Source organism: Amblyomma mixtum, chromosome 5, assembly GCF_055824585.1.
Source record: "Amblyomma mixtum isolate Tamu chromosome 5, ASM5582458v1, whole genome shotgun sequence".
Taxonomy (NCBI): Eukaryota; Metazoa; Arthropoda; class Arachnida; order Ixodida; family Ixodidae; genus Amblyomma; species Amblyomma mixtum.
In genome coordinates this window covers 191,644,118-191,670,972 of record NC_143016.1, presented here as the reverse complement: position 1 = coordinate 191,670,972, position 26,855 = coordinate 191,644,118, and the positions used below count along the sequence as shown (strand labels likewise).

At 47.1% G+C, this 26,855-nt stretch overlaps 1 protein-coding gene across 2 annotated transcripts in view; it reads right to left on the bottom strand.

Moving 5' to 3' along the window:
* Positions 1-3,115: 3,115 nt before the first annotated feature.
* The window catches only part of TppII (Tripeptidyl-peptidase II), a 96,267-nt gene continuing 72,527 nt past the window's right edge, over positions 3,116-26,855 (bottom strand). For both annotated transcript variants that reach the window (XM_089546554.1, XM_089546555.1), the window contains exons 23-29: positions 26,406-26,484; positions 22,092-22,231; positions 16,206-16,311; positions 12,192-12,319; positions 10,880-11,105; positions 4,272-4,391; positions 3,116-3,230 (exon numbers count right to left, since the gene is read on the bottom strand). In XM_089546554.1, the coding sequence (XP_089402680.1) occupies positions 3,141-3,230; positions 4,272-4,391; positions 10,880-11,105; positions 12,192-12,319; positions 16,206-16,311; positions 22,092-22,231; positions 26,406-26,484 (889 nt within the window). In that variant the 3' untranslated portion in view covers positions 3,116-3,140. The remainder of the gene's footprint in view (positions 3,231-4,271; positions 4,392-10,879; positions 11,106-12,191; positions 12,320-16,205; positions 16,312-22,091; positions 22,232-26,405; positions 26,485-26,855) is intronic.

The following is a 26,855-nucleotide window of genomic DNA, read 5'->3' as shown; positions in this document are numbered from 1 at the left end:
CAGACCTGTGAGATTGCGTTCTTGTGTGTACAACCAATGACTTGTGATGACTTGTGAAAAGGTGTTCAAATCTGCCTTGTTTTGCTCTCAAACAATGTATCTAGACATGTTAAGCACGAATACATGCTTTCACGCAAATCTGAGACAGCGTTTTGAGTGTGCAAACACGACATGTGAAACGAATGTGTTCAAATCTGGCTTCGTTTGCTATAAAACGATGTATCTCGACGTTTTAAGCATGAATACATGCTTATCACGCAGATGCGAGAGATTGCCTTTTCGCGTGTGCAACCAGGATGACTTGCCAAACGAAGGTGTTCAAATCTGGTTCGTTTTTCTCTAAATCGATGTATCTTGTGGAGTTAAGCCCGAATAAGTGCTTTTCATGCAGACCTGAGAGATTGTTTTTGAGTGCACAGCCAATTAATTGTGATGTCTTGTGAAGTTGTTCAAATTTGCCTGGTTTTGCTCTCAAAACGATGTATCTCGACATGTTATGCACGAACACATTCTTTTCACGCAGATCTGAGACTGCGTTTTTGAGTGTGCAAATATGATGACTTGTGAAATGAAGGTGTTCAAATCTGGCTTGTTTTGCTCTAACTTGATGTATCCCGTCGAGTTAAGCCCGAATATGTGCTTTTCACGCATTTTTTAGAGACTGTGATCTTGAGTGTACAACCACAATGACCTGTGATGCGAAGGTGTTGAAATCTGACTTCTTTTGCTCTAATACAATGTATCCTGCCGATTTAAGCACGAATACGTGCTTTTCACGCAGTTCTGAGAGACTGCGTTTTTGAGTGTACAACCCCGATGACCTGTGAAACGAAGGTGTTGAAATCTGACTTCTTTTGCTCTAATACAATCTATCCTGCCGATTTAAGCACGAATACGTGCTTTTCACGCAGTTTTGAGAGACTGCGTTTTTTAGTGTACAACCACGATGACCTGTGAAACGAAGGTGTTGAAATCTGACTTCTTTTGCTCTAATACAATCTATCCTGCCGATTTAAGCACGAATACGTGCTTTTCGCGCAGTTTTGAGAGACTGCGTTTTTGAGTGTACACCCATGATGACCTGTGAAATGAAGGTGTTGAAATCTGACTTCTTTTGCTCTAATACAATGTATCCTGCCGATTTAAGCACGAATACGTGCTTTTCACGCAGTTCTGAGAGACTGCGTTTTTGAGTGTACAACCACGACTTGTGAAACGAAGGTGTCACTAGAGTGCTGAAGCCAGCCTTCCTCAGGAGCTGAAATGACAATGAATGTAGAAGAAGTGATTGTATTGCAGTTTTTTGAGCCCTCACATCACCTACAACACACTTTTACGTCACAGTTATCGTGCAGCTGTTGAAACAAAAACAGCATAAAATGAAAATCTAAATATAAATTATTTAGCAGTCGTAGGAGAATACCACGTGGTAATCCGTGCACAAAAATTCCTTAGACATCGTTACAAGACGAAAATACGCATGCAAAAGTTAGGTGCCTACAGTCCTTTAAGTGCTATGATACACTGCAGAATGACCATGAGTACAAGCCATGACAAACTATGTTCTATCATTCATGACTTTACATGTTCACTTAAATGCACTGTGACATCATACACCGGTGTTATATCATCCGAATTGCGTGCCATGGGCGGCGGTGGATGGATTTTGTGCTAATGGGACATATAGTGCTGTCGCCTTAAATATGGTTGCTTGCTTTACATTCATGCGGTGCCTACATTCTAGCATGGGTGGTCTCAGATCCCTTGCCAGTATTGATGGAGACCCCTCCAGACTTTAAGCACTGAACACCACTGTTAACGACTGTCACCCTCGGCAGAATAAAAAAAATATGACGAAAAGGCATGCAAAATATGCCAGAATCCTGGGCACATGGTCATGCTGTCTAGTTCCTTGCAGTGTTGCCACTTTTTCCGTATCTCAATATAAATTTTTTTGTTTTTTTTTGAAGCGGACTCACTTCAGCAGCCTCTGACTGCTATTATGCAAATTAGTGTGCACAGGGTGTGACACTACTCTCGGCCTGGTTGAAACGACTTTTGACCCTGCCTATAAGTCGACCTTATGACTTTGCATATAGGTCAACCCCCAACTTAGCAAGGCCACTTTATTTTAGGCGTCATCTCATAATCAAGAGTACTACATCACCATGATATTTATCTTTCATGCATCATCACTGCCACCAAATGGTGCATGGATTTGAGCATTCAAAAATAGCACGTTGGCATCATCTGTAGCTTATAAAAAAAAAAGAAGGGCAGGGAGCAGTCCTGGAGCCCTGGTAATGATTTCCTTAGTAAGTTGCTGAACTCGGAATGCTTGTGTTGTCTTGGGATTCACGAGTGTTCTACATATAAAAAGTGGCTATAGACACCTAGAATATTTATGGTCTATGGGAGTTGAACGTCCCAAAGTGACTCAGGCTATGAGGGACGCCGTAATGAAGGGCTCCGGAAATTTTGGCCACCTGGGGTTCTGTGACGCACACCGACATTACCCAGCATGCGGGCCTCAAACATTTCACCTCCATTGAAATGCGACTCCCGCAGCCGGTATCGAACCCGCGTGTTTCGGGCCAACAGCCGAGCGCCATAACCACTGAGTCAACGCGGCGAATACCTAGAAGGGAGAATACATGCTGGTTCATGAAGACACATGCCGCCCAACGCACCGCTCGCCAGGCATTATGTGCAACTTGGTTCGCATCCAAGCTGGTGCAAACAGTATTTTTGCACTATCGAAAGTGTGTAATCTTGTTACAAGTACATAATTACCGGTCATAACACATGCTGAAGCAAAACACCATGCTGGGACAGTTAGGCTAGCCTCACCGCATTAGCCCCCATTATAACGTGTGCATGCAGTTTCACAGTGTCGCCAGCAGGTGCCCAGCATCCAAGCACACAGAGGGTGCCATTAGGAGAAGTGCCATGTGCAGGGTCGCAGTTGGATAAACAGCGGGACTTCCTGACCCTTTTACACAAGGGGGTAATCGGTCATAGGCGCCATATATCAACAGCTACAATGGTAGGTCCTGCCAGTGGTTTTGTACCACAGGACCCCTGCAGCACATTCAAAGACCACTTGACACAGAAGTGAAGCACACCACTTTTAATGAACATCAAAACAACCTGTAGGACAGTGGGTAGCGGACCAGCATGCTGCGTTCGAGGTGTCGACTACAGTGCTCCCATCCTAGGAGCTGGTACACCTGGGTGGAGTGCAAGCAAAAGCATGTCAACAACTCTGCACACCCACTGCTGTTTCTACATCAAGTTCAAAGCAGTACAAAAATGGCAAAGAATTCATTTAGTGCTTTAGCACAGTGTAGCACACTGAAGATACAGGGGAAACACGTTGCAACAGGGCGGAAAGCTGAGCTAGTTGGTAAAAATTCATTATGAAAAATCCAGGCGCTAACAAACAACGACACAGAGGGGACACAAAGGAGGGAAAAGGTGACACTTCAAACAATATGGTTCTTCATTGTCGTAACTGCAGCAAGCACAAGAAGAAACGTGCTCCCATCTTTTCCAAAACGTGTGTTTTTTTTCGTCACCGAGATCGTATAATGTGGGAGATAGTTCAAGCCTATCATATCACAAAAATGGGGCATACATGTGTTTGTGACCCTTCAGTTGCCTTGTCTAGTAGAGAAATAAGTTTTTTGAAAGAGCAATTGAAAACAGCGAGTTAATCTTTTCCTGCACATTGGTCGGCATGTGATGTGTGATTACAGTGGGTTTGTTTTGGTTTTTGTTGCATATACAGAAGCTTCTGAATAAAAATTCTTGTAGTTGCGAGTACGCGCTGTGTCGTTGTTTGTTAGCACCTGGATTTTTCATCAGGAAACCTGTTCCCAGCTGTGCTTCTCCCTAGCGGCGGCAACTTATGTGCAGCAGTGCTGCAGGAAGCAAGTCATCATGGCGTCCTGATTAGTCGGCACAGCAGCTCCTTTATCCCCTCAGGATAAATGTAGTAAAGCGTCTTATTTTTCACCGGCAGCTGCAGCAGCCTCCCTCTCTCACTGCAAAGCCACGCGTAGTTGTGTGCGTTGCTTCACGTACACCTCCGGCCTTTGTGGTGTACAAAAGAGCATTGCTTTTATTTACTGAACCCAATAGGTGAATTAAGCAGCTTCTGTTTGCCTCTTTACTGTGAAACGTGATTCACAAAGCTAGGCTGAATTTTTCTTCGGCCGTGTCTCAGAGCCCCAGCGTATGAATAGTGCGGCCAGTGTGGCCCATCCCACCTGCTGAAGCCGGCGCTCCACCTCCAGGCTGGGCTTCTCCTCCAGCAGGCGCAAGAGCACGCGCGCTGCCCGGCCGTGATGCCGCAGCGCCATGGCATGCTTCTCCACAAAGGGGGCCACCTGCACAGCACGTCCACTCAGCACTGCGCACAACCACTGCTGCTCTATGCACCACTGCGGAGGTTGTCTGCACTCCCCACACAGGAGCCTCTCCGCAAAACTCAGAGGGATGGTCCAGCCATTTCAGAGCAACTCTTGGAGCAGAAAAATATCCATTTTGTATCAAACAATAATCCTCAAGCAGCAGCACGAATGCAATAAAGGAGTCACCCAGAAGAGTTTCTTCCTAGCGAGATAAGGTTCATCCATGTGTAGCTCAAATCAAATTAAATTTATTTCAACATCACAACGTACACTGCAATGCTGCTGGTGCAGGCCCTCTGGAGGCTTGACGAGACCTACACCTTGCTAACAAACACCTCGCAGAAACAGCTGTGGTGATCACTAAATGAGCACAAGACAATAGGAAAAATTCGGAAGAACACAAAAACAAGACAGAAAACGAATGACATGCAATCTTCTTTCAGAGTGAGGAGATGCCATTCCAAGTTGAGAGTAGTTGGCAGACAGTATTTTAACCTTTGATGCCCGTAATTTGTTCGGGTGCGAGGAACTGCCCAGCGGTCAGTGCTACGTGCATTGTACACACTGGTTCGCAATGTTTGCAGGAACTAAAAAAAAAAACTCAAGAAAGGTGTTCACAGAAAACAGTGACAAAACATTTTAATAATACTGACACTGTCTTGCACGCAACTTCAGCCAACAGTGCTTGACTAAAAGTCCAAATGAACATGTTCACTAGAACCATTTTTTCATGTTGGCTCTACAGTTAACCCTGGTCATGACGACATTAAAAGAAGTCCGAGATTTTAAGGCGGAAGCCTTTAATGTCTCATCGTTGTAAGCAGCAGTTGTCGACAGAAAATGTCACGCTTTTCAATTGGTGGAAACGGTCGTGACGTCACAGTGCGCGAATTTCAAACGCGGCCAATTGTACTTTGGCTAGTAACCATGCAACCACTTGAAGGGATCGTATAGTGATGCTCCAATTAAGTGGGACTGAGCTTAGTTAATTGCTTATTTACCCAATTAGCCTAATTAGGTTTACTAGTCAGGCCATATAAATAAATAAAACCGATTAAGAAATTGGTCGAGCTCAGGAATCGAACCCCGGTCTTTGGAGTGCGAGACGAGCAGGCTATCCACTCCGCCATGTCAGCTCGATGGTTTGGAATGAACAAAGGCGCGTCTAGTGAATACGGTGTCTTCACTCACTCTCATCCTCCTCCATTCCCTTCCCGCGAGGTTTAGGTGTCCAACAAATGAGAGACAGATACTTTTCCTTTCCTCAAAAACCAATTTACTGACGAGCGAGGCGTAGAACCAAATGGGCGATGGCGTTCTATGGACTCCTTGGCAGCGTTGGAAGACGCTGTCGTGTTCCACTCTTAGGGGCGTCAGTGACCACACTTTAGGTCAAAAAAGTGCCCCCCCCCCCCTGAATTTTGTGAGACAGTTACTGCGTAATTTCCTTTCCTCAAATACAATTTTCATTTTCTTCATTACGGCTCCTCTTTATCTATTTTCTTTCACTCCCACTTCCTCCCTTCCTCTACGGTGCGGTTCAGGTGTCCACCGAGATGACAGAGAATTACTGCGCCATTTCCTTTCCTCAAAAAGCGTTGCGTTCAAAGGGCAAGGCATCGCGCTGAATGGGTGCTGTTCCGTAGACTCCCTGGCAGGACTACAACGCGCTGTCGCGTTCCACTCCTAAAGGCGAAGCTTAAGCGTAATTAATTAGCAGTTAATTTGTATTCAGGCATTAATCAGTAATTAACCATTAATTAGGGATTTGTCATCACTTAGTAATTAGTAGTCAATTATATGTGACGCCACCGGTGCCACAGAAACAGCGAAGGTGGTGCGGAAAACGCTTCCGCCTCTACCCACTTTAGACAGTCAAAGCGCCCCCTGAATTTTTTTTGTTACATCTAGGTTCTTGGTCATATAGTTTTGGCGACAAGAGCCAATTGAAAGGATACTGCAGAATGGAAACCAAAATAAGAAATAAATGCAGGCAAAATCACCTGAAGAAGTTTACAGAAAACAGCGTTACTCCAAGTTGTAAACACTGAGAAACATTTCGTCATCGATCTCGCTGATAGTAAAACTGCAGCAGCAGCCACCACCACCTCCACCATGGCTTGTGCAACACCGCTAAGAGTGGGAGGCGGGGGCACCACAACTGAGACAGAGGGGAATGTGCACGGCTCATATTTCTTCCTGCATGTTCCTTCTCTCTATCTTCCCCTCGCAGTTGCCCCAAAAAACGGACTCCTCACTTTACGTCACTGGCACTCTCCGCCGTCCCCACTTCCAACGCGTGAGACCTATCGGCACTGGAATCACACGAGCAACTGCGCAGCAGCGATGGCTGTGCACTGCTCGTGTCATTTCTTTTTTTGCTATGCCCTATTACTTTTCACTGCTTTTGAGTATAAACTGTTGTATTGCCACGTGGTATGACATTCCAAAAGAGAGCACCAGAGATACGCCAACGGCGTTGAAGCACGGCGCATCGTGTCAACTGCAGTCGCTCGTTGCAATCCTCTCATGTCAGTTCATGCTGTATAGTCAAGAAACTTTTGCGTGGTTGAGCCAAATTTTGAGTGGCTCAGCACTAGCTAACAGATAGATGGAGTAGCCAGTTCATTACATCAAGGTCAACAGCCGCAACACCTTCCTTACATGGAGGTCTGAAATACACGTGCTTCAATGGGGGCAGCACTGGGGAATTCAGAAACTTCGTAATATTGAAAAATCCGCTATATCGAGCTTCTTTACATCCAGGTTTAACTGTATTTCAATGCGTTTTGGAACTTTCGATAATTTGTCAAGCCTGCAAAGTGAACCAGCAAGGCCGAAATTCCCCTGTTCCAACAAAGCTTGACTTCGGTGGACATGCTCCAAGCTTTCGTTTCTCAAGCCAGAAGATACTTCTTCAGCAGTCTTCAGGGATATGATGCACGAACATGCAGGAAGGAAAACTCTACCAAAACGCGTGCCGGACTACTCGAGTCTGGCTGACGGTGCAGCCAATAGTAATGCTAGGGGCAGCGTCGTCATCTGCTGCAATGCCTGGTGCGCATGCACAAGCGCGCTGAGATGGCAGCCAAGTAGGAAGGGAGCAGGGGGGAGCCTGCTTCAAAAAATGTCACATAATCGCCTCTCCTGAGTTCTTTCCTTCCTCCATGTGCGGGAATAAAGTGGCGGCTAAATTCTACCATGAGCCAGCCCACCAGTGCCCTATGTTGCCAACTTACAGCCTGAATGGTTCCAAAAATAGTAGTTTTCCCGTGACCACATCATTTTTTTTTGCACAGCTAAGGCACAATATTCATCCATTTGTCGTTTTTGAAGCAGACTGGTGCCGCAAAATGTATCAGAATGGCACAAATGGAGTAGCTGGAGCAGAACTCCCGTGCTCATTGAAGAAGCGTAGCTTGTTGGGCCAGTTGGTGTACGGTAAGTAGAAAACCAGCAGAAAGGACGCGTTTGCAATCAGGAGAAGTACACAGGACAAGACAACGCTTCAGAGTTGTCCTGTGTACTTCTCCTGCTTGTGAAAGCGTCCTTTCCACTGGTTCTCCACTTCCCGTGGTCATTATCATACATGAGTCAAGTACGATCGGCTCTGGATTATGCATGCGCACTATAGGATCCTCCTACCATAATTGATAACAAAAAAACTAGAAAATACTGCCAGCTCGCTATGTATTCAAAGGACGAAATTTTAGTGCCCCAATAGCACAAAAATTAATGCAAATGGGAATTGTTAGCCCACCACAGTAAAAAAAAAAAAAACCAATGGGTCGAGTTGGAAAATGTCCAGTTGAAACCAATTGGTTAAAAACCAATTGTGTTTTCGCCACCCATTGGGCTCGACCAACTGAGCCCAACTGGTGTTTCCAATCAGAAATAAATGGTCACTCGAGAAGTTTGCAGTGATACGGTGGCCGCAACTGGCAAAGGACAGGGTTGATTGGAGAGACATGGGAGAGGCCTTTGCACTGCAGTGGGCATAGTCAGGCTGATGATGGTGATGATGGACCAGACCAAATGGCCCACCACTTGAACTCAAATGGTGCACCTATTAGACTCAAATGGTATGAACTGGCCAGCAAAAAAAAAAAAAAAATTCATTTGGAACCAATTGGCTTTTCTTCTATGACTGCTGTAAGACTTCCGCCAACATTTTTACAAGGAAATTGGAATTATATTTACACGCGAGGACAACAAGCACGCATTGAACACTATAGTCAGACACTGTATACCAACATAAATTCCCAATATATACGCACAGAACGCAATTTTGCAGTCATATACTCCCCTCATGAGACCCTCCAGCTCGAACCAGTGGTGGTTGACCATTAAGCGAAGTTATTTATTTAAGAATGCCCGCTGCGATGGTGGAGATGATGAAAACAATTCCACAGATTAAGCTGCAAATATTTCTTTTACAAGAACTTAATTATTCTAGTGTTCTGTTTTATAGGCAGTTAAATGCATATACAGAGGTGAATGACATCACTGACCCAAACTTCAATTTTCAAACTGGTTGACCAATTGCTACCAACTGGTGCCTACAGTTGGTAGATCAGCTTCCTGTTGGTTTCCTGGGTTCATACTGGGAGTGCCAATAGGTTCCAAATGGTTCCAGTTGCGCAATCCAACTGGGAGTGCCAGAACCAAATGGAACCTCGCAAACCACTCGGGTAATTCAATTGGAAACACTGGAATGCCCAACTGGAACTAGGCAATCCAAATGGGCTACCCAGTTGGAAATAATTTTTAAAGATCACTGCTTGCAGAAGCTTGCAAGCGATTAGGGTGGCATACCTCATCGGGTAGGGGACGCGTGGCAATGAGGTGTCGTCCTAATTGGCTGCGAGCTACTGCGAGCAGCAATATCTAAGATATAAGGTCCACGCAGAGCTTTCAAATTTGACTCGAATACCCGCAAAGATCACCTCTGTTGCACTAGAATATGCCCATCTAAGTCATTTCAGGGTGCCTTTAAGTGTCTCTGCCTAATTTTTTTTTTTCTTTTTGCTTCTGTCATTTACCTCTATCTTGAATGTGCATTGTTACTTGTACTATCCCCCCACCCGCAATGCCAAACTTGTGCTGCCGCTACAAGATAAATGCAGTATATACTTGTGTTTTTTTTTTTCACTGTTTCGAGCGAGTGTGGCCCTTAAACGGCGGGACTGGCATTTTTCCGTTAAATTTTTCCAACAACAGTGGAACCTCTATTCTTCATCATCATCATCAGCCTGACTACACTCACTGCAGGGCAAAGGCCTCTCCCATGTCTCTCCAATTAACCCTGTCCTTTTTATGCTGTAACATGGATTTTTATGACGAATAAATGCAGTCCTGACGAATCCTTCAAGTACACAATGCATTGAAAGTATATCGATCATAGGATGCGTGCCCGATGACCGGCACGAAATGCCCTGAAAAAAAAAAAAAATCAGGTTGCTGCTAAATGAAATGAGATGAAATGAAATCAGGTGGCTAGATCAGTTTACTGGCAAATATCACGTGATTCGAAGTTAAGATCCCCTGAAGATCTGCAGCTCGACTGAATGACGGTTGGGAGCAACGCGCCACGTGTGTGAGTGACGTGTGTGATGTTTGCCTGGCCTGCTTTTGCAAGTGCTCCAGTGTCGGAGGCATTCGAAAAATCAATTTAACGCTCATTTTAATGTCAGGTTACTGTGCAATAGCGAAGTGATAACAAGATTAGACCTTTCATAGTAAACCGTGACTAGATTCAAAGCACCTTTGCTGCGGCTTCAATGCGAAGCACGCTAAACCGGGCGACGGCACGCTCCTATATCTGGCGCCTGAGCCTGGTGGCCAGCACGTCGCTGCAAAGAAACACGCTGCTAGCATAAGCCTTTGTCCTTTCTGGTGCGAACACCGAGCACACAAGACGAGTTAGCAGCGCGGGACGACTTGTGCGTAGCTGTGCCGTGTCACAGGCAGTTATCGTCTATCAGCTATCAGTTTAACGCAATACAAAGGCTAAATTTTGCCCACCCAATGCAGTTTCTTGGCTGACCTTTTTTTCTTCCGAATTAACGGCTGCCAAGTTAGGCGTGCAGCACTTATACAAGTATGTATGCTAAGCAATAAATTTTTTTTTTCCCATTTCCTCACCCCCCTAGTGTGTCAAGGTGGTGCTCTGAGTATTATTGCACACACTATCTGTTCTTCATGGTTGCTTTGCTGACAAAGTTTGGTTGGTTTAGTTGGTTGGTTTATGGGGTTTAACGTCCCGAAATGGCTCAGGCTATTAGGGACGCTGTAGTGGAGGGTTGCGGATAATTTCACCCCCCCTGGGGTTCTCCATACACTGACATCACACAGCACAAAGGCCTCTGACATTTTGCTGTCTTTCGGGTCGGCAGCCGAGGGACACACAAAAGACAGTTGGTCTAATATGGGAAGCAGCCAGACAGTAGAGAATCTTCCCCCACCTTGATGTCGCCAGGGTCGGCCCACTTGAGCAGCTCGGCGTAGATGCGGTTCAGGTCGGCCACCGACGGGGCCTGCTCGTCCGTGGCCTCCTCACCACCCTCTGAAGGAGGGGGAGGGGGCTGACCGTCTCCCCGGCCGGCCTCCTGGCGGGCGAGGAAGATCTCACACAGGGCCGCCCCCTTGCGCATCAGGGCCTCCACCACCTGGGCCTTCTGCCTGTCCTGCCTGCAAGGGGGAGGGTCAAATATGCTAGTGTCAGGCAGAGCAGAACAGTGAGGCTAAAAATTGACATGCAGAAAACCAAAGTAATGTTCAACAGCCTAGCAAGGGAACAGCAGTTTGCAATTGGCAGCGAGGTGCTGGAAGTAGTAAGAGAACATGTCTACTTAGGGCAGGTAGTGACTGCTGATCCGGATCATGAGAGGGAAATAAATGGAAGAATAAGAATGGGGTGGAGCACATATGGCAGGTTCTCTCAGATCACGAATGGCAGTTTGCCAATATTCCTCAGGAGAAAAGTATACAACAGCTGCATCTTACCAGTACTCACCTGTGGGTCAGAAACGTGGAGGCTAACAAAGAGGGTTCAGCTTAAGTTAAGGACAATGCAGCGAGCTATGGAAAGGAAAATGATAGGTGTAAAGTTAAGAGATCGGAAGCGGGTGGAGTGGGTGAGGGAACAAACGCAGGTTAAAGACATCCTAGTCGAAATCAAGAGGAAGAAGTGGGCTTGGGCAGGGCATGTAATGCGAAGGCAAGACAACCGCTGGTCCTTCAGGGTAAAAGAGTGAATTCCAAGAGAAGGCAGGCATAGCAGGGGTCAGCAGGAAGTTAGGTGGGCGGATGAGATTAAGAAGTTTGCGGGGATACAGTGGCTGCAACTGACAAAGGACAGGGTTCACTGGAGAGACATGGGAGAGGCCTTTGCCCTGCAGTGGGCGTAGTCAGGCTGATGATGATGAATGTCAAAATCACTTGACACTTCTTCACATCTTCCTGCTGTGTCGCACGCCCTGACCCTCTGCGGTAGCAGCGGCAGAGATGACTAGGGAGGAGGAGTCCCCAACAAAAAGTTTCTCCTGTGCCCAACCCCCGGCCATTTCAGCCTCAAGGGCTCACACAGTATCTGAGACCGCCATACTGCAGGAGGGATCATGGAGCTGCCCACGCTATTTGCATCAAGGTGGATGATCCGGAATGATGTGCCCCCCCCCCCATTGGCATAGCACAGGCCAACAGCTACTGCTCACTTCGAGCCACAGGCAGAAACAGCCCAGCGGGAATCAAATGTGCAGAAGAAGGGAGACGCACTGCTTGTTGGCCTGCACGTCCTTCTTGTCGGTGCGGGCCCCCAGGGCAGCCAGCAGCTCGAGGGAGTCAATGGCCGCCAACGCCTCGTCCGCCAGGGCCACCATGTCCCAGAGGTAGCGGCCACGCTCCTGCAAGGCAACCACACCCTCCTCTGCTGGGAACAGGCATTATTCGCAAGCTATGGCGCAGTGTGGCAGACTGACAGGTGCAAGCGGCCCACATCACTTGCCTGCAACAGTGATAAAAAACTGTGCCAATACAGTGGAACCTCGATTATACGTCCCCTGGTCATGCGACGACCCGCATTTTACGACGAATTTGTGCGGTCCCGGCAAAACCCCCATAGAGACAATGCATTAAAAACCTCGGTTATACGAAGCAAAATTTAGAAGGACCCCGCTTGCTTCGTACGACGTCTGGCTCGTACCGTCTGTCAAAAAGGTTGCCAGCAAACGCAGGCTGGGATGTACCGTATTTTCGCGATTCTAAGCACCCCCCCTATTTTCGGAAAAAAATTTCTGAAAAATAACTTTGCATGCGAATCTAAGCACCCCCTTTTTTGCGCGGAAGAGAGCGTTGCCGAGGCCGCCAAGTGCACTTGCTCTCTTTTTCGTCGAGCCTGTGCAGTCGGAGTCCCGAGGAGGCGCGGCCTGCGCGTTGTTGTTGTGACTGAGAGAAGGATGAAAAGGAAATTGCACGGGCCTGCCTACTGGCTCGAGCCAAGCCACCACCGCTGCCAAGTGCAGATAGAGGAGAGTTAAAAGATCAGAGGAAAGATAAAGAGAAAAGATAAGACACCCGTCGCAGCAACAAATGCGTCCGAAGAAACAGATAAGCGGGCGAGGCCGCGCTCGCCGAAGCGAGGACAGCGGCGTCCACGGCGCTTTTTGTGTTGCTGCGTTCAGACACTACAAGACAGATGGCGGCACAGAACTGTCTGCAGCTATTTTTATTTTGAATGTTTCCTAAATAAAATGTTTTTTCTCGCGCCCGCTTCATCGAGATTTCGCTGCGAAAAGGGGCCGGGGGGGGGGGGGGGGGGGTCAGTTTAGATTTTTCGAATCTAAGCACCCCCTCTCACTTTGGGCATCGCGATCGTGAAAAAAAGGGGGTGCTTAGAATCGAATAAATACGGTAGGCACACTTTAGCCAGTCGATAACCGGTGCGCCTTAATCTTTCCACCTATCAAGAAAACCACGCGAGCCCCTGCCCCGCTGTTCACGGCAGCCTCAACGGCCATTTTATCTTGTTTGTTGAAGACTAGCCCTCTGCCGGCAAAAATTTGCTGCATTTGTGTTCCGAAAAAAAAAAAAAAAGATGACGATGAAGTTCAGACGTTAAAAAATATTACGCCTGATTTTCGATTATACGACACCCAGCTCATACGACGGTTTCGCGCGGTCCCCTGAACGTCGTATAATCGAGGTTCCACTGTACATTGTCATTGCATTTGAAGACAGGGTTCATGCAGGTTTTCAGCCATGAAATTCAAGGATTTTCAAGGACTTCTAAGAACCCCCGACTATTTCTTTCAAGGACATAGCAACACAGCATTTTATTAAAGAAACATTTCCTACATCTCCCGTATCTACCATTTACTGCACAAGAGACTTTTAACACTTGTACCACCAGAACTGGCAAAAATAGGACTGTTGGTGGGACTTTTTCAGATCCGTGGAGAATCGCAGTACATCCAATGCTTTGGTATCGATCGTTACAGCATGAAGATGTATGAAATGATGTGTCACTGCACTGATACGGACTTAAGAATGGTGCGGATTTGTTTGTAGAAGGACGGCAGATTGGGCGAGTGGTTGAGATAAGTACTGCACATCTGCCTTACCATGTGTGGTACACCTTGGTGCTACACTACTTGACCTTTGACCTTGACTTCTCAAATTGTCAGCAGAGGGTGGAAAGAAGCCACGTGGTAATCGCATGGTGTCACTTGATTCAATTTACAGAAGTGACATCAGGGTAAGGGGCACATAAACCGCAGATGTGCGCTCTGTGACTTCGGCAGACGCCACGGAGGAAGGAGAGTGAGACGAGGTGTGCACGTATAGTGAGCTTTCACTACATGAGAACGCAGTCAGCAGAGTTGAACCACCGCCAATTTTTTTCGTTTTCAGTGGCTTATGTTTCCATTATGCTGGCAAGGGGTGCCTGCTACTGGACCTCCACTCTCCATTTCTTGTCTCCACTGCTAAGTGCCGCATGGATTGGTTAATTCTCAAATAGCGCACAATCCAGCTCCCCAACTCACACTTGACAAACGCACCCATCTGCCTGCCCTTGCACATGCCGTATTTACACGACTGTAAGTTGACCTATTAACGTGACAGCGTTAAGGGCCCCGTATAGCAGAAAAGCCGTTGTCGCCGTCGGCAGCGTTGGCTGTGTGCGAAAAACCCTAAAAGCCTGCTACTTTTCCTCTTCGCTTGGTGTGCACGTAGCGCCATCAGGCGACGCCCACTAAAACCTCCTCCTCCTCGCAATGTACTCCACTGCCCCAAGAGGTAGCGCACCACAGCAGCGCCTCCCGCTCGTCTCGTTCAGGCTCAGTGGGGCCGTGCGGGAACGCAGGAATCACGTGGTGAGTGGCGAACAACCCAGCGCACATCCAGGGCATGTTCACCACGAAGCTTGTGGCTTGCTGCCCGTTCGTTTAGAGATCTCCTAGAGACTCCGAGCGATTTGTCCAATGGGTTAGGTTTCACGCCGAACAGATGATGGCGTTCCGCGGACTTCCCTGACAGGCTGCAACACGCTGTCGCGTTTCACTCTTAAAGGTGAAGCTTGAGCGTCCTCCAACTTATTTTTTAAATTTTAAAATCCCAAAGGGGGGGGGGGGGGGGGGGTCAACTTATAAACAGGCGAGACAAGATATAAAGGATGATGCTACAGTATGGTTGCAATTTTATGTTTGTTCTATGGTTCTACCCAGTAGCATTCGGATATTCTGCACGTTTTTTCAGAAACATTTTTCTCTTTTTTTTTTTTTTCACTTTCAACTGAGCACTCGGCACTCAAGGCAGTGCCGATAGTTGATGGAAGGGTCGCTGTTCCAATCGCGGCGGCACCACCACTCGGAAAGGCAGAGCTTCCGGGGAGTGTTGGTAGCTGGTAGTGGGGGGGTTCCTTGGCATATGTTGAAGGATGTTGGGGTTCCTTGAGGCAAAAATGTTTGAGAACACCTGGACTAGACCTAAGGTTAAAATTCTTGCCCAATATTTACTGTACTAAAACTGGTATAGACAAAAAAAAAGAATCTAAAGCCACCGTCTTAAGTTTCGAAGAGAAGGAGGAACCACAATTTAAGACTTTATGAACTTTTTTTAAAAGTGGCGTTCCCTGTCATTCATTCTTTGTGCGGTCAGTCCATGAACGGAATAGGAAGAATGCTGCATCAAATGAGGCAATTTTCATGGCGTTAAGTGCATGATTTCTTGCTTCCGTGAATGCAAAAGTAACCTCCCTACTGCAGTGCCTATTGGTGATGCAGCTACAATAAACAAATATTGTCGAGGCCTACAGATTTTTTACATCAATGTTAAGCAGCAACTTAAGGATTCCATATTCTGTGATCATGGTGTTTGGCATTAATTCGGACTGCCCCAGAGCTAACTCGTCAGAAGCACTTGGGTGTGAAAAAGCAGCTGGAAGTATGAATTTACTATAGTGAAGTCATCGTCAATCAGAAGCACTTGGGTGGCAAAAAGCATCTGGAAGTATGAATTTACTATAGTGAAGTCATTGTCAATAATACAGTTGTTTGATTATAGTATCTTAGTCATAGTAGTTATGGAGTTTGAAAGGCAATGCCAAAATTTCTGTGGCTGTTGAGTCCTAGAACGTGTTAGTGCGGTGGAAAAAAAAAATTACGTTTCTTGTTAATCTAATTTCTGCTGCTAGCTCATGAGACAGCTGGCTAGTGACAGCTCTCTTAATTCTTCTTCTGAGATGAATGCACGGGGCTTCTTCGTTGGCCTTGATTCACTGGTGCAACCCACCTTGTCACTGTCCAGTGCCTGGATGCGTGCCAGCAACAGTGGAACGTGCTTGGTGTGGGCCTGCTTCAGTTCCTCGTACAGCTGCGTGGATGAGTTCCCCTGCAGCCTGCACACACACAGTGCTCTCTTGTGGCCGCTCCTTTCCAGCTCTGGCACACATCTGCCACAATGCACTATGCGGAAGACACTCTACGAGACATTTTACGGACCACATCAACGATGAGGATGCATTTTTACAACACATGGGCAGCTTTTGCCAAAGAGTGCCCGGGCAGAAGGCACATGGGCGTCAAAGACCAAGCACCAGGACAGGGGAAAGCGGTGGGCACCCGGTGGCACTGTCATGCTTCTACCACGGTTTCACCATGTTCACGGATGGACGCTGCAGCATTCGTCCCATGTTTTAGCATGTTCCTTCTCTTTGTGTTGGTGCTTCTTCGCTGCCGATATAAATCAAGAATGCTACCAACTTGCCCAAAAACGTTTCTTACTCAACCATGTTCATTCACCATTACCAAGACCTCTGATTTTCTGAGATGCAAAATTTTACATTCCGCTAACTCAGGACAGAGAATTTGCAATATTCCACAGGAAACATAAGACCCACAAAATAAACATAAATAGCATACTTCAAATGCACCTCCATTTGAAGAATGACCTCAATGATGATGATGACAACTGGTGCACAGTCCTGCGTACGCCATGCCTACCAAAGTTTGGCTCATCTCCATTCTAGGACAATACCCCAGACTGATACACAAATACAGTAGAGTCGCGATAACCCAAATTTGGAGAACCTTCCGTTAATTCAAACAAATTTCAAAATTTAGGTCGGCTGGCTATATCTTCAATGCATTTTAAAGCTGCTAAATTCATGCTGTTGATTCTCTTAAATTGACTTCATTCAAACTTTTTGGCTAGTTGGCCCTTTCGACTTTTTGGCCCTTCATAAAGAAATTCAAAAGAAAGCCAATCAGAACAAAACAAGTGTGCCGTGCCAAGAGGGGAAGACTCTGCGTAGACCTTTGTCACTGCTGTTGCAAAGCCATCCATGCAATCCGGCAACGCTCACCACCTAGGTGCATGTTTAGTTAATGCCGCCGTGGAAGCAGACGACTCCACTCTCACATCCTTCTCCTCCGACGTTGTTCAAGCAGAATGCTCAAGCACTTGACTTGAACTTGCAGCGCACGCTAGCACCGCTATAGTATTCTAGAGCCCTATAGTACCGTGAACGGATTTGGGGCCGTGGTCGTGGCACCATGAGAAGCAGACGACGTAGCGCAACGCATGTGCAGAGAGCAGCGGGGGTGAGTCTTGCCCAGACTCAGGCAAGACGGCCTGCATGTTCATCACCCGTATTTTGATGTGTTTGTTTCCGCGGGTGAACCTGAACTTTGAAAGGAGTGAGCATGAGTGTACAATTCCTTTTGTCGGGTCTTGCTATGGCATTGACATGGGAAGTGCCGTATGTCTCCGTAGACGCCGCTTTGCGTAACATTTAGCGTACGGGACTCCGGGCACCTTCGGCAAACTACACCCCGCGCGTCTGCTAGGTGTCTGGGTTTGCGTTGCTTTTCTTTGCCGGATGTTGGAGCCACTTGTCGAAAATTTGCACTTCTCCACGGGAAGGGCTTCCTAACATTGCGGACCGGAGCTCAGACGCATTGGCATCACGGCCCCGTCTGCAGTAAATGCATTCCCCAAAACTGTGGGAAAGTGTCTTTGGGAATGTGGGAGAGCTGAACTAATAATTGTTTCTGTGGAAGAAACCCAGTGACTGCCGCGAGCTCTGAGCAGGTGGCAGTTGAGGTTGGAGCTCGGTAGGAGACGGACTTTCTCCCGCATGCTTGCTTAAGACAATGGACTGTCCTAGGTCCAAGGGTGACCCAGCTCAATTATTCTGTTCTATGCTGCTGTCATCATTTTAACTGCACTGTACCTTTTTCTTGTCGTAATCAAATGTTTAATTAAACAAGTTTTCTCAGTTAATCCGGCCAATTCGAGAAGTTCATTGGGCAAAGCAGGGAGACGGGACCTACTGAGAAGAAAGAAATACAACAAGCAACAACGAGTGAAGAAGAAGAGAGAAGGAATGAGCGAAGAACAACAGAGTAAATTTTTACTGATGGGCACACCACGTTGTAGCCTGAAGTTATGCCGTATGTGCACAAAGTGTCGCACAACCTAAAGAAAGTTGTGAACAGCCACAAGGTTACATTGGTGTTTTCAGCCCCAAATAAGCCACCGAGATTGACACCTCGGATATGCGGCACAGAAGTGCCTGGCTGCAAGACAAAACATGAGACGGCCTACGTTCGCTGCGTGGTAGGAGAGGTGCACGAGATCCCCTTGAGTTGTGGAATGTCCTATATGGGACAAACAGGCCGATGAATTAATGGCAGCCTTAGGGAGCACGGCAAAAATGTAGAAAACAGGGAAAAATACGCTAATTTGGTTCAGCACATTGGCACGTCTAAGTGCGAGGCACAACTCGGGGAAGCTAGGATTCTAGGCAGGAGCAAGAACGAAAAGGCAAGGGTTTTGCTTGAGGATTTCACATCAAGAAAAAGGCTGATCTGCATAAGCTATCTGTCAACTAACCTGCATTTGGTGGAATTTGATTTTCTTTGCCAACACGGCAGTGCGGCATGTCAAGTGGCGGCTTCTGATAAGCCCCGAAAGAAATGAATGTGGGCAGTTCTATGGTGTATAAATGCATGTACCTCGTTCTCCGAATAAACAGTTGGAAGTTGGCGCCTGCACTGCTGTCCTGTCTCGTCTTGTGTGTTTTGTAGCACCTCATTTCTGCAAGTTTAACATGCATCCCCAACTAGCCCCACAACAAAAGTTACACACCTGGAGGCTGCACATAGATTACGTCATCAACAACATTATAAAAAAAACAATAGGTTATCTGTGGCGTAATTTTTCTTGTGCATTGAAACCAGTTCTTTATAAAACATACTCAACAGCAGCCTGGGATCCTAGCCGTTGCTAAAAAGAAACAGCACAAACAAAGGACAGAGGAAGGTACAACACAGGCGGTGACTTGCAACTGAAGCTTATTCGAAACGTGCACACATACTGAGTAGTCTCGAGGCAAGCTGTCAGCTGAGTCAACGTCAGGGGCGGTGTATAAAGGGCCGGATAAAAGCGATAAAATCTAAAGAGCTTTAAAAGTTTTAACAGGGAACGATGCCTGTGGGAAGAGTGACAGAAGAAAATGAAAAGAACAAGATGCAGGTGAAGGATGCATAATGAGCATGCGGCTGAGTAAAAAAAAAAAAAAGAACGTGGCTAGCACTTTATGTCAAAGGGTTAAAAAGTTAAAAGTGTTCTACGAGAGATAGGATCACTTCTTCAGATAGGCAGCCTCTTTCCATAGTAGGTTGATGGATGGACTGCTGACACACGTGTCCCCACGATCTTGAATTAGGTAAGCTTCACGTATCTCACGGGAGCGCTTCCCATAATATCTTTTCAAAATCTTTGCCTAGTTGAGGGCTGGCACGCAAGAGCATTTCTTACAGTGAATGGCCAGACTGGCGCCAGTGTCGGTCTTGAGTAACTTTGAGAGCTCCATCAGACACTTGTTGATGCACCTTCCTGATTGTCCAACCTAGGGCACACCACACGATAGTGGTACCTCATATACAGCCGAGGCCACACAGGGTTTTAGATATGCTGCCTTGTGAGTGATCTCGCACACGCTCTTCGGCTGATCTTCTTGACTGACTCTTTCACAGGGGCGCCGAAAGAGCAACACGTATTCTGTGTTTCCCGGCTATTTTCTTGAGTCTATGGCTTGCCTCGTGTCCATAGGGAACCACCGCTGTTCTTGACTGGTCCAGGCTGCTGTTGGCATGATGAAAATTGCAAAGCTCTCGCAGTAATTTCTCTGCCAAGCTAGCGAGGTGCGACATGGGGAACCCCACATCCATTTTTAAAAGCTCTTAAGATTTTATCGCTTCTATCCGGCCCTTTACACCGCCCCTGACATTGACTCAGCTGACAGCTTGCCTTGAGACTACTTAGTGTGTGTGCACCTTTCGAATATACTTCAGTTGTAAGTCACCGCCTGTGCTGTATCTTCCTCTCTCCTGTGTTTGCGCTGTTCCCTTTTCGCAATGTGTAACGAACTAGCCCACGACAGCACCCTCGTATCCTAGCCATGACTACTTAATTACTTGGCTTGAAGTGTCAGAATAACTGCTCTTTCCATTTCTAACTACAGTGAAACCTCGTTAAACCGTAGTTGGCCGGAACCCGGAAAAAGTACGTACTAAACGGTAGTACCGCTTAACAGGAGTAGCATAAAATCGCCCACTTACCTGCCAAAAAACAAAACCAGAGATCAGTAGTAGTTGAAAGAAGGAAAAAAAACATGCAGCCTTTATTTTGCACTGAAAAAGTCGGCAATCTTCGTTTGACGCCGCGGTGTTCTGGCAGCGACAACAGCAGCCTCAAACTCATTTAGGCCGCGAGCCAGCTTCTCGGCCAGTCCCCTTTTTTCAGCGAACAGCCGCATCACGTTTACAGCGCGCGCAGCCCCTGCCACTGTTGGGCCCGAATCACCCTCACTTTCCACGTCGTCGTCATCACTGTCCGGCGCGCAGGCACTGCGCGCTACCCACTCGAAAGTAGCGCGGGGAGGAGGTGAAGCGAGCGCGGCTTTGGCCACTTATCTGTTCTTTCAGCCAGCGTCGGCTTCGCGGTTGTTGCAGCGACACGCGTCTTATCTTTTCTCTTTATCTTTCCTCTGATCTTTTAACTCTCCTCTATCTGCACTAGGCAGCGGTAGCGGCTCGGCCAGGCTGAGCCAGTAGGCAGGGTGCAATTTCCTTTCACCCTTCTCTCAGTCGCAACAAAACAGCAACAAGCAGCGCACGACTGCTGCGACAACAACAAAGCACAAAAAAAAAAAAACGCCAGCTGCTTCGGCCGCCGCTAACCCGCTGGCTAACCTCGCTTCCCTCGCCCTTTCTCACGCTGCTGATGACGGTGACCATACGGATCGCCTATGAGCAGTACAGTAGCGCCGCTCGTGGCAGTATTTTTTTCTTTTTGCTCTCGGCGCACCGGCTTTGCGGGCTGCGGAGTGAAGTCGAATTAACCGACGCACGACAAAATTTGTTCAAATTAACGAGAGTTTCGCCCCATAGACTCTTAAGTATAATTGTAGGGACCTCGCGTGCGCGTCGAGTTACCCAATTTTCCAAATTAACGGGGGTCGAATTAACGAGCTTTCACTTACCACCAACGTTTTTCTTACCACTGCGGTAGTTTATGGCCTCCGCGATCAGCTCCGGCGGCTCGCCGTCGCGGAGGCCACGGGTAGTTATTGCTGCCGCGGCAAAAAAACCCCCAAAGATGGCGCTAGTTGTATGATTACCAACTTTGGCGCCAATTTCTCATTAGCTGTGTGGCTTGCCGTCCCGTCGGCGGTATTTAGGGAAGATTGTTGCGCCGCTAGCCGAACCGTCCTTTGGGTCGGTGCTACTGGCGTGAATTCGTCACGCGCGAGTGCGACGAAAAGTGAAAATGGTACGTGCTAACCGATACGACCGCGATAAGCTGGTACGGTTTATGCGGATGCAAAATGCATTATGTTCAATGGGTGCTCAGTCGGGGACTTGACTTTACTACTTTTAAAACGAAAGTACTGTTTAAGCGGGTACGTTTTAACGAGGTTTTACTGTATAAGTAAGGACCAAGTATAACGTAAATGAAAATTAATCTGAGCCTTCCATCACTGGCTTCCCGACGAAAGGTTTGTCGGCTAACCCAAACATTGGCGGCCAACTCAATCGTTTTCACAGTTCTTTCTGCCCATTGCAATGCCTGTACAGACCCAAGGGTGAAAACAAACAGATAAAGACCCACTTGGCAACCCAGGACACCTTGAGGTCCCTCAGGGCCTCCTGGAACTCCTGGTCGGGGCTCTTGTCCTCGGACGAGTTCTTGGCACAAGACGCACTCTTCTTGGGCAGCTCCCCAATGTGGTACGTGAGCGGGAACACTGCCTGGGAAGCCAAATCGCTCTCTGAGTAATGTGTCTCACGGTTGCAAGCCTGCCTGCTAAGCATGTGTGGTTTACGCGTTTCATCCGCTGTTACTTTTTCTCACGGTTTTCAGAAGCTTTCCCTGATGCATTCAGAAAGTGTTGCTGAAATATGCTGAAACAAGAGCCAACACAATGATTACCAGTCACTATACGCCATTTTACAGAAGGCAAGCTGAGGAGAAGGAATTACTCTTTAACATTTCCGTTTCCACCGTTCCACGCTTTATGCATTGTAGAGCAGTCTTTTTTGTCAGGCTTTGGCCATTTTCAACACTTGTATCTATTTATCAATGTCGTCGGGACAGCACTGCGCGACCGTGGACAGCACAAATAATCAAAGAAATCAAAAGCGGACTGATGAAAGCGCATGCGGGAAGCATGCAAGACAGTTCCAATGCAGTTGTGACATGGTTCTGCTTTCGCACCGACTGGGAAATCAATGGCCAATAGACGTCTTGCGTAAATGAGAATGTCTTCGTACCAATTACCGACTCTCGGATATGTTCCGCTCATCTCAAGGATGATAGGCACATGACAGAAAGTCCGGTAACAATGTTGAACCTGGGGTACAAGCGCAAGGCAAGCGACTTTTATACTTTTATCGCATCACACACTGTTTAACAAGTTGTTTTCACTCCCGTGAAGTTACTGAGACTATGTCATGACAGCGATGGTAAATTTGGCTCCGTTTTGAGTTAAATTTGACCTCAGTGCTATGATCGCGGTGCCACATCAAGATTTTAACACACTATAGACAAGTCCACAAATACAAACTCTGTTTGTACGCTGCAGTAGCAGTATGGGCCCAATATCTCGAAAAAAGCGATCTCGAAAAAGTAATTAGAGAAAGTGCATCACGCAGTGAATATAGGAACAACTACCAAAGCAAAGCAACACATGCAACACCTCGGCACTAGAGATTGTTCCCACAGGACACTAAAACAATCATAACCTGTCTTCGGTAGCCAATCCCGATGCTCGCTTTTCAACGACGTCTGTTAAAACGGCAAAGGCATGATTGTTCATCATACTGCAGTTTTGTAGTTCAGTAAATAATACAACAGCCTACGATTCAATTTCCAAAAATTTGAGTGCCCTGGATGCGCTCTATATTCTAAAAAATGTGATTCGAATTGAGACTACAAAACTCCTCCCGCAGGCAGGGACTGCCATATTGAATGCTTGTGCAATGTCACAAGGGCATAGACGCAGCAGCGTCGTCTGCTATCGCTGCTGCAATGTGCACAACGAGGTCTCTTATTTCCTGTACTTTCATGGGCGACCGAAGCAGCAGTCGTCCTTCATATATAAGCGACTGGTGCCGCAAAAGCAATAACAGTAATGTAGTTATTTTGTCCGTATAGTTAGGGTCCGGCCACACTGGGCAGGTGCCACACCAATCGGCGGTTGGAGGGCTGGTCGGTAAGCCCACACTACACCGATGACGACGCCAGCATGGCCAACGACCGCAAATCGTAGTAGTGCAAAGAGTGAGCTTAGTGAGAACCAGAAGAGAGTGGTGCGAACTAGATGGCATGAGAATGTGTAAAATTAAAAATTTAGAAACTTATAGAAGACCTCATTCTAGCCGCGGTGACATGTGTGATGTATGTGCCCAAGCGAAGATGTGCTTTCATTGGGTGCCTGTGCACAGAACTGAGTGGCGAGGTAAGCGACACGAACAAAACACTGGGCGTATTTGTTTTTCCAGTCCCGGGCTACTTGCTGACAGGTCTCGGCTTCCGCTCTGACAGGAAACACCGTCATGGTCACATGACCTACTTGCCATAGGCTGCTTGTGGATTCGCCACCAGAGCCGGGCTCCCCCTCGGTTACCGTGCATGGATGCTGTCATCTGCTGGCAGACGACGCAAGCCATGGCCACCACGACACCGAAGCAATGCCGTGCACTCGATCATGATACTGAGTCGATTCGAAGACCATACTGTCAGCTTAGCGTAGGTAAATTACAGAACTCAGCTTCGGAGGTATGCTCGCCGCTACTGCTTGCAGCGAAGTTCGTACAGAGTAGTCCAACTCGCTGCGAATAGGAAGACAGACGAAAGCCTTTGCAAAAATGTTAACCAGCGCTATAGCTGCTCCAGTATACCAGTGGTTCACCTGTGATGGTTTCAGGTAAGCGCGCAGACATCATTTTTCAAAACAAGCAAACAAGAACCTCTTGACAACACGAGCAAATAATATGCACTCGCAGCTCCAAACGCACATCCGTGTGTGGTGGATTTCAAGAAAATAGAACGAAGATGCAATAACAAAAAGTCTTACGATGGCTCAGAGAGCAGCTACGGAGCTCATGTGAAGGTTTAACGCACGATAGCGTCCTCCAGGAACACGAAAAGTACGCAAAATGCACGCAGAGTCTAGCTCAATATGGCTGCCAGCGCGGCACGCAGCTGTCGTCTGCTGCCTTCCCCGCAGCCCCAAGTAGCCCGTGGACTGCCATAGGCGAAAAACGAACGCGTTGCTATGGCGATGCAGGCAGGTGGGCGGAGCTTTCGGGCTGCCCGAGAAAAACAAATATCAGACTCGAGTCCGCAAGTAGTCCCGGACAGTCCGGGACTGAAAAACAAATGCGCCCACTGTTCAATGGTGTCGCTTCCCACCATCACTTGGGCTTGTGTGGCCAAGTAAAAGCTTCATGCCCGGTAAGGCCTGAAAAACTGCGCTAGTGTCTACCTTATCCATATCAAAAAAAGCGAAATGAGCAGATGCATTTCATATCTTCAGGCTTTAGCACTAATCAGCAGTGAACTTTTGCAATCATAAATTTGGGCCGATGGTGGACCTCCAGCCCTGAAACCAGCAAGTCCGCAGGATTCATGCGTGTGATCCTGGCCGGTGCTTCATGCTAGTTTATCCACTTCCCCTGAAGTCACCAATACTTGATTTTAAATCACTTCATCTAGACATACACTGGGGAGCATTTGCATTAATGAAAACAGCCAAATTTGTTGTCCAGAGCATACAATATTCCATGATGTTTTCATAAATGCGACTTCACTCCCCCCTTAACGATGCAATTGCCAGCTAAAGGGCACACAGTTCTACTTGGATGTGTACGCGACAGTAACCACTGCAGGTGGCCTCACAGCAGCATGACTATTGGTGTGCGAATACCAAACTGAATGGAATATTTTGACGAATATTTGCTACTTGTGCGAATATTCAGCGAACAATAACTGTGAAAGCACTGCTTTCGCATTTGTTAAAAGACGCAACACTCATCTCCATCCTTTTAAGTACCTTCTAAGTGAAGATAATTAACCGGTGCTACATCACAGCGCATGAGACGGGAGAGAGCTTACGTATGAGGCATGGCCTCCAAGTTCGGGCACAGAGGCCATGTTTACTGAACATGCCTGAGGCCCAGCTGTGTCAACCAATCTCTGAGGCCATGCATGAGGATTACGAACATCACCACTCAAATGGACCGCACCATGGCACTGAAGCCTCCATCCCATGCATATTGATCATGGCAGCATGGTAACGGGGTGTGCATGGTTCCTGTGAGACTAGTTACGGAAGAAAAATATGGCAGGCTTTATTAGTGTGTTATGGTTTCTCTAGGTTTTCACCGAGTGGGACAGCCCAGTTTACGACTATTAGTTTATACGTGATAGTTGTCCAGATTTTTTTTTATTCTTGCCTCGGCACTTGTTCACATGCCAGTGTTTTTTTTATCAGACTAAGCATAATGATGAGATCGCTTATACTATATACGCCTCGTATTTCTTTACAAAGTAAAGTTGTTAGCCCCCAAGTTTGTGTGCCTTTTTGCCTCTACGCCATCTGTGTCTCATTCATGCAGTTCTTTGTTTGCATCAAACTTTTCGCCAATTATTTGAAAAGTATTCGAAAACTTGAAGGCATATTTGATTCGGTATTCGAAATTTCCAAACATTCGCACACCCCTATTGATGACACACCCCACTGCAGCTTCTACAGTGCTGTTGTTGCAACTCAGCCAACAGCACATGTTTACATCTCAGCGGATGAAGATACTGCAGAAGCTGTCGGTGAAAAAGAAAGCGACAAAAATGGCCACCCACAACATGCTGTGAGCGTCAATGCGTCGGCCGGCAGCTGTGCCACAATACAAGGGGTGCACTGACCACTTTCTTGCCCTGCTCGTCCTTGGTGACCGTGACCGTGCCCGTCAGGAAGTGTCCTGCACTGCAGCCCTTGGGGAGCCTGAAACATCCAACAATAGGACAGTCCAGGATGAAAAAACTACACAGCTGAGAACATAACTTGTAGGATCCCAAAGGAACTACCGTATTTAATTGCATAATAGGCACACTTTTTTATTTCCGAAATTCCAGCTCAAAGTTTGGGATGTGCCTATTACGAGAGGTGAAATTTCCGAAAATTTTTCGACTCGCATTCTTGTGCATTAAAACTGAAACTACCGTATAAAGGCACATGTGTAAGGGCCCTACCCATGTATTGGCCACACCGTGTCTTCCCTAAGGAAATAGTAAAAAGAAAAAAATAGCTGTGGCTTAGCTCTGGTTAAGCCTGAGTGATTGCGAAAGCAATAGCTCCCTGGCTGCACTTGGCTC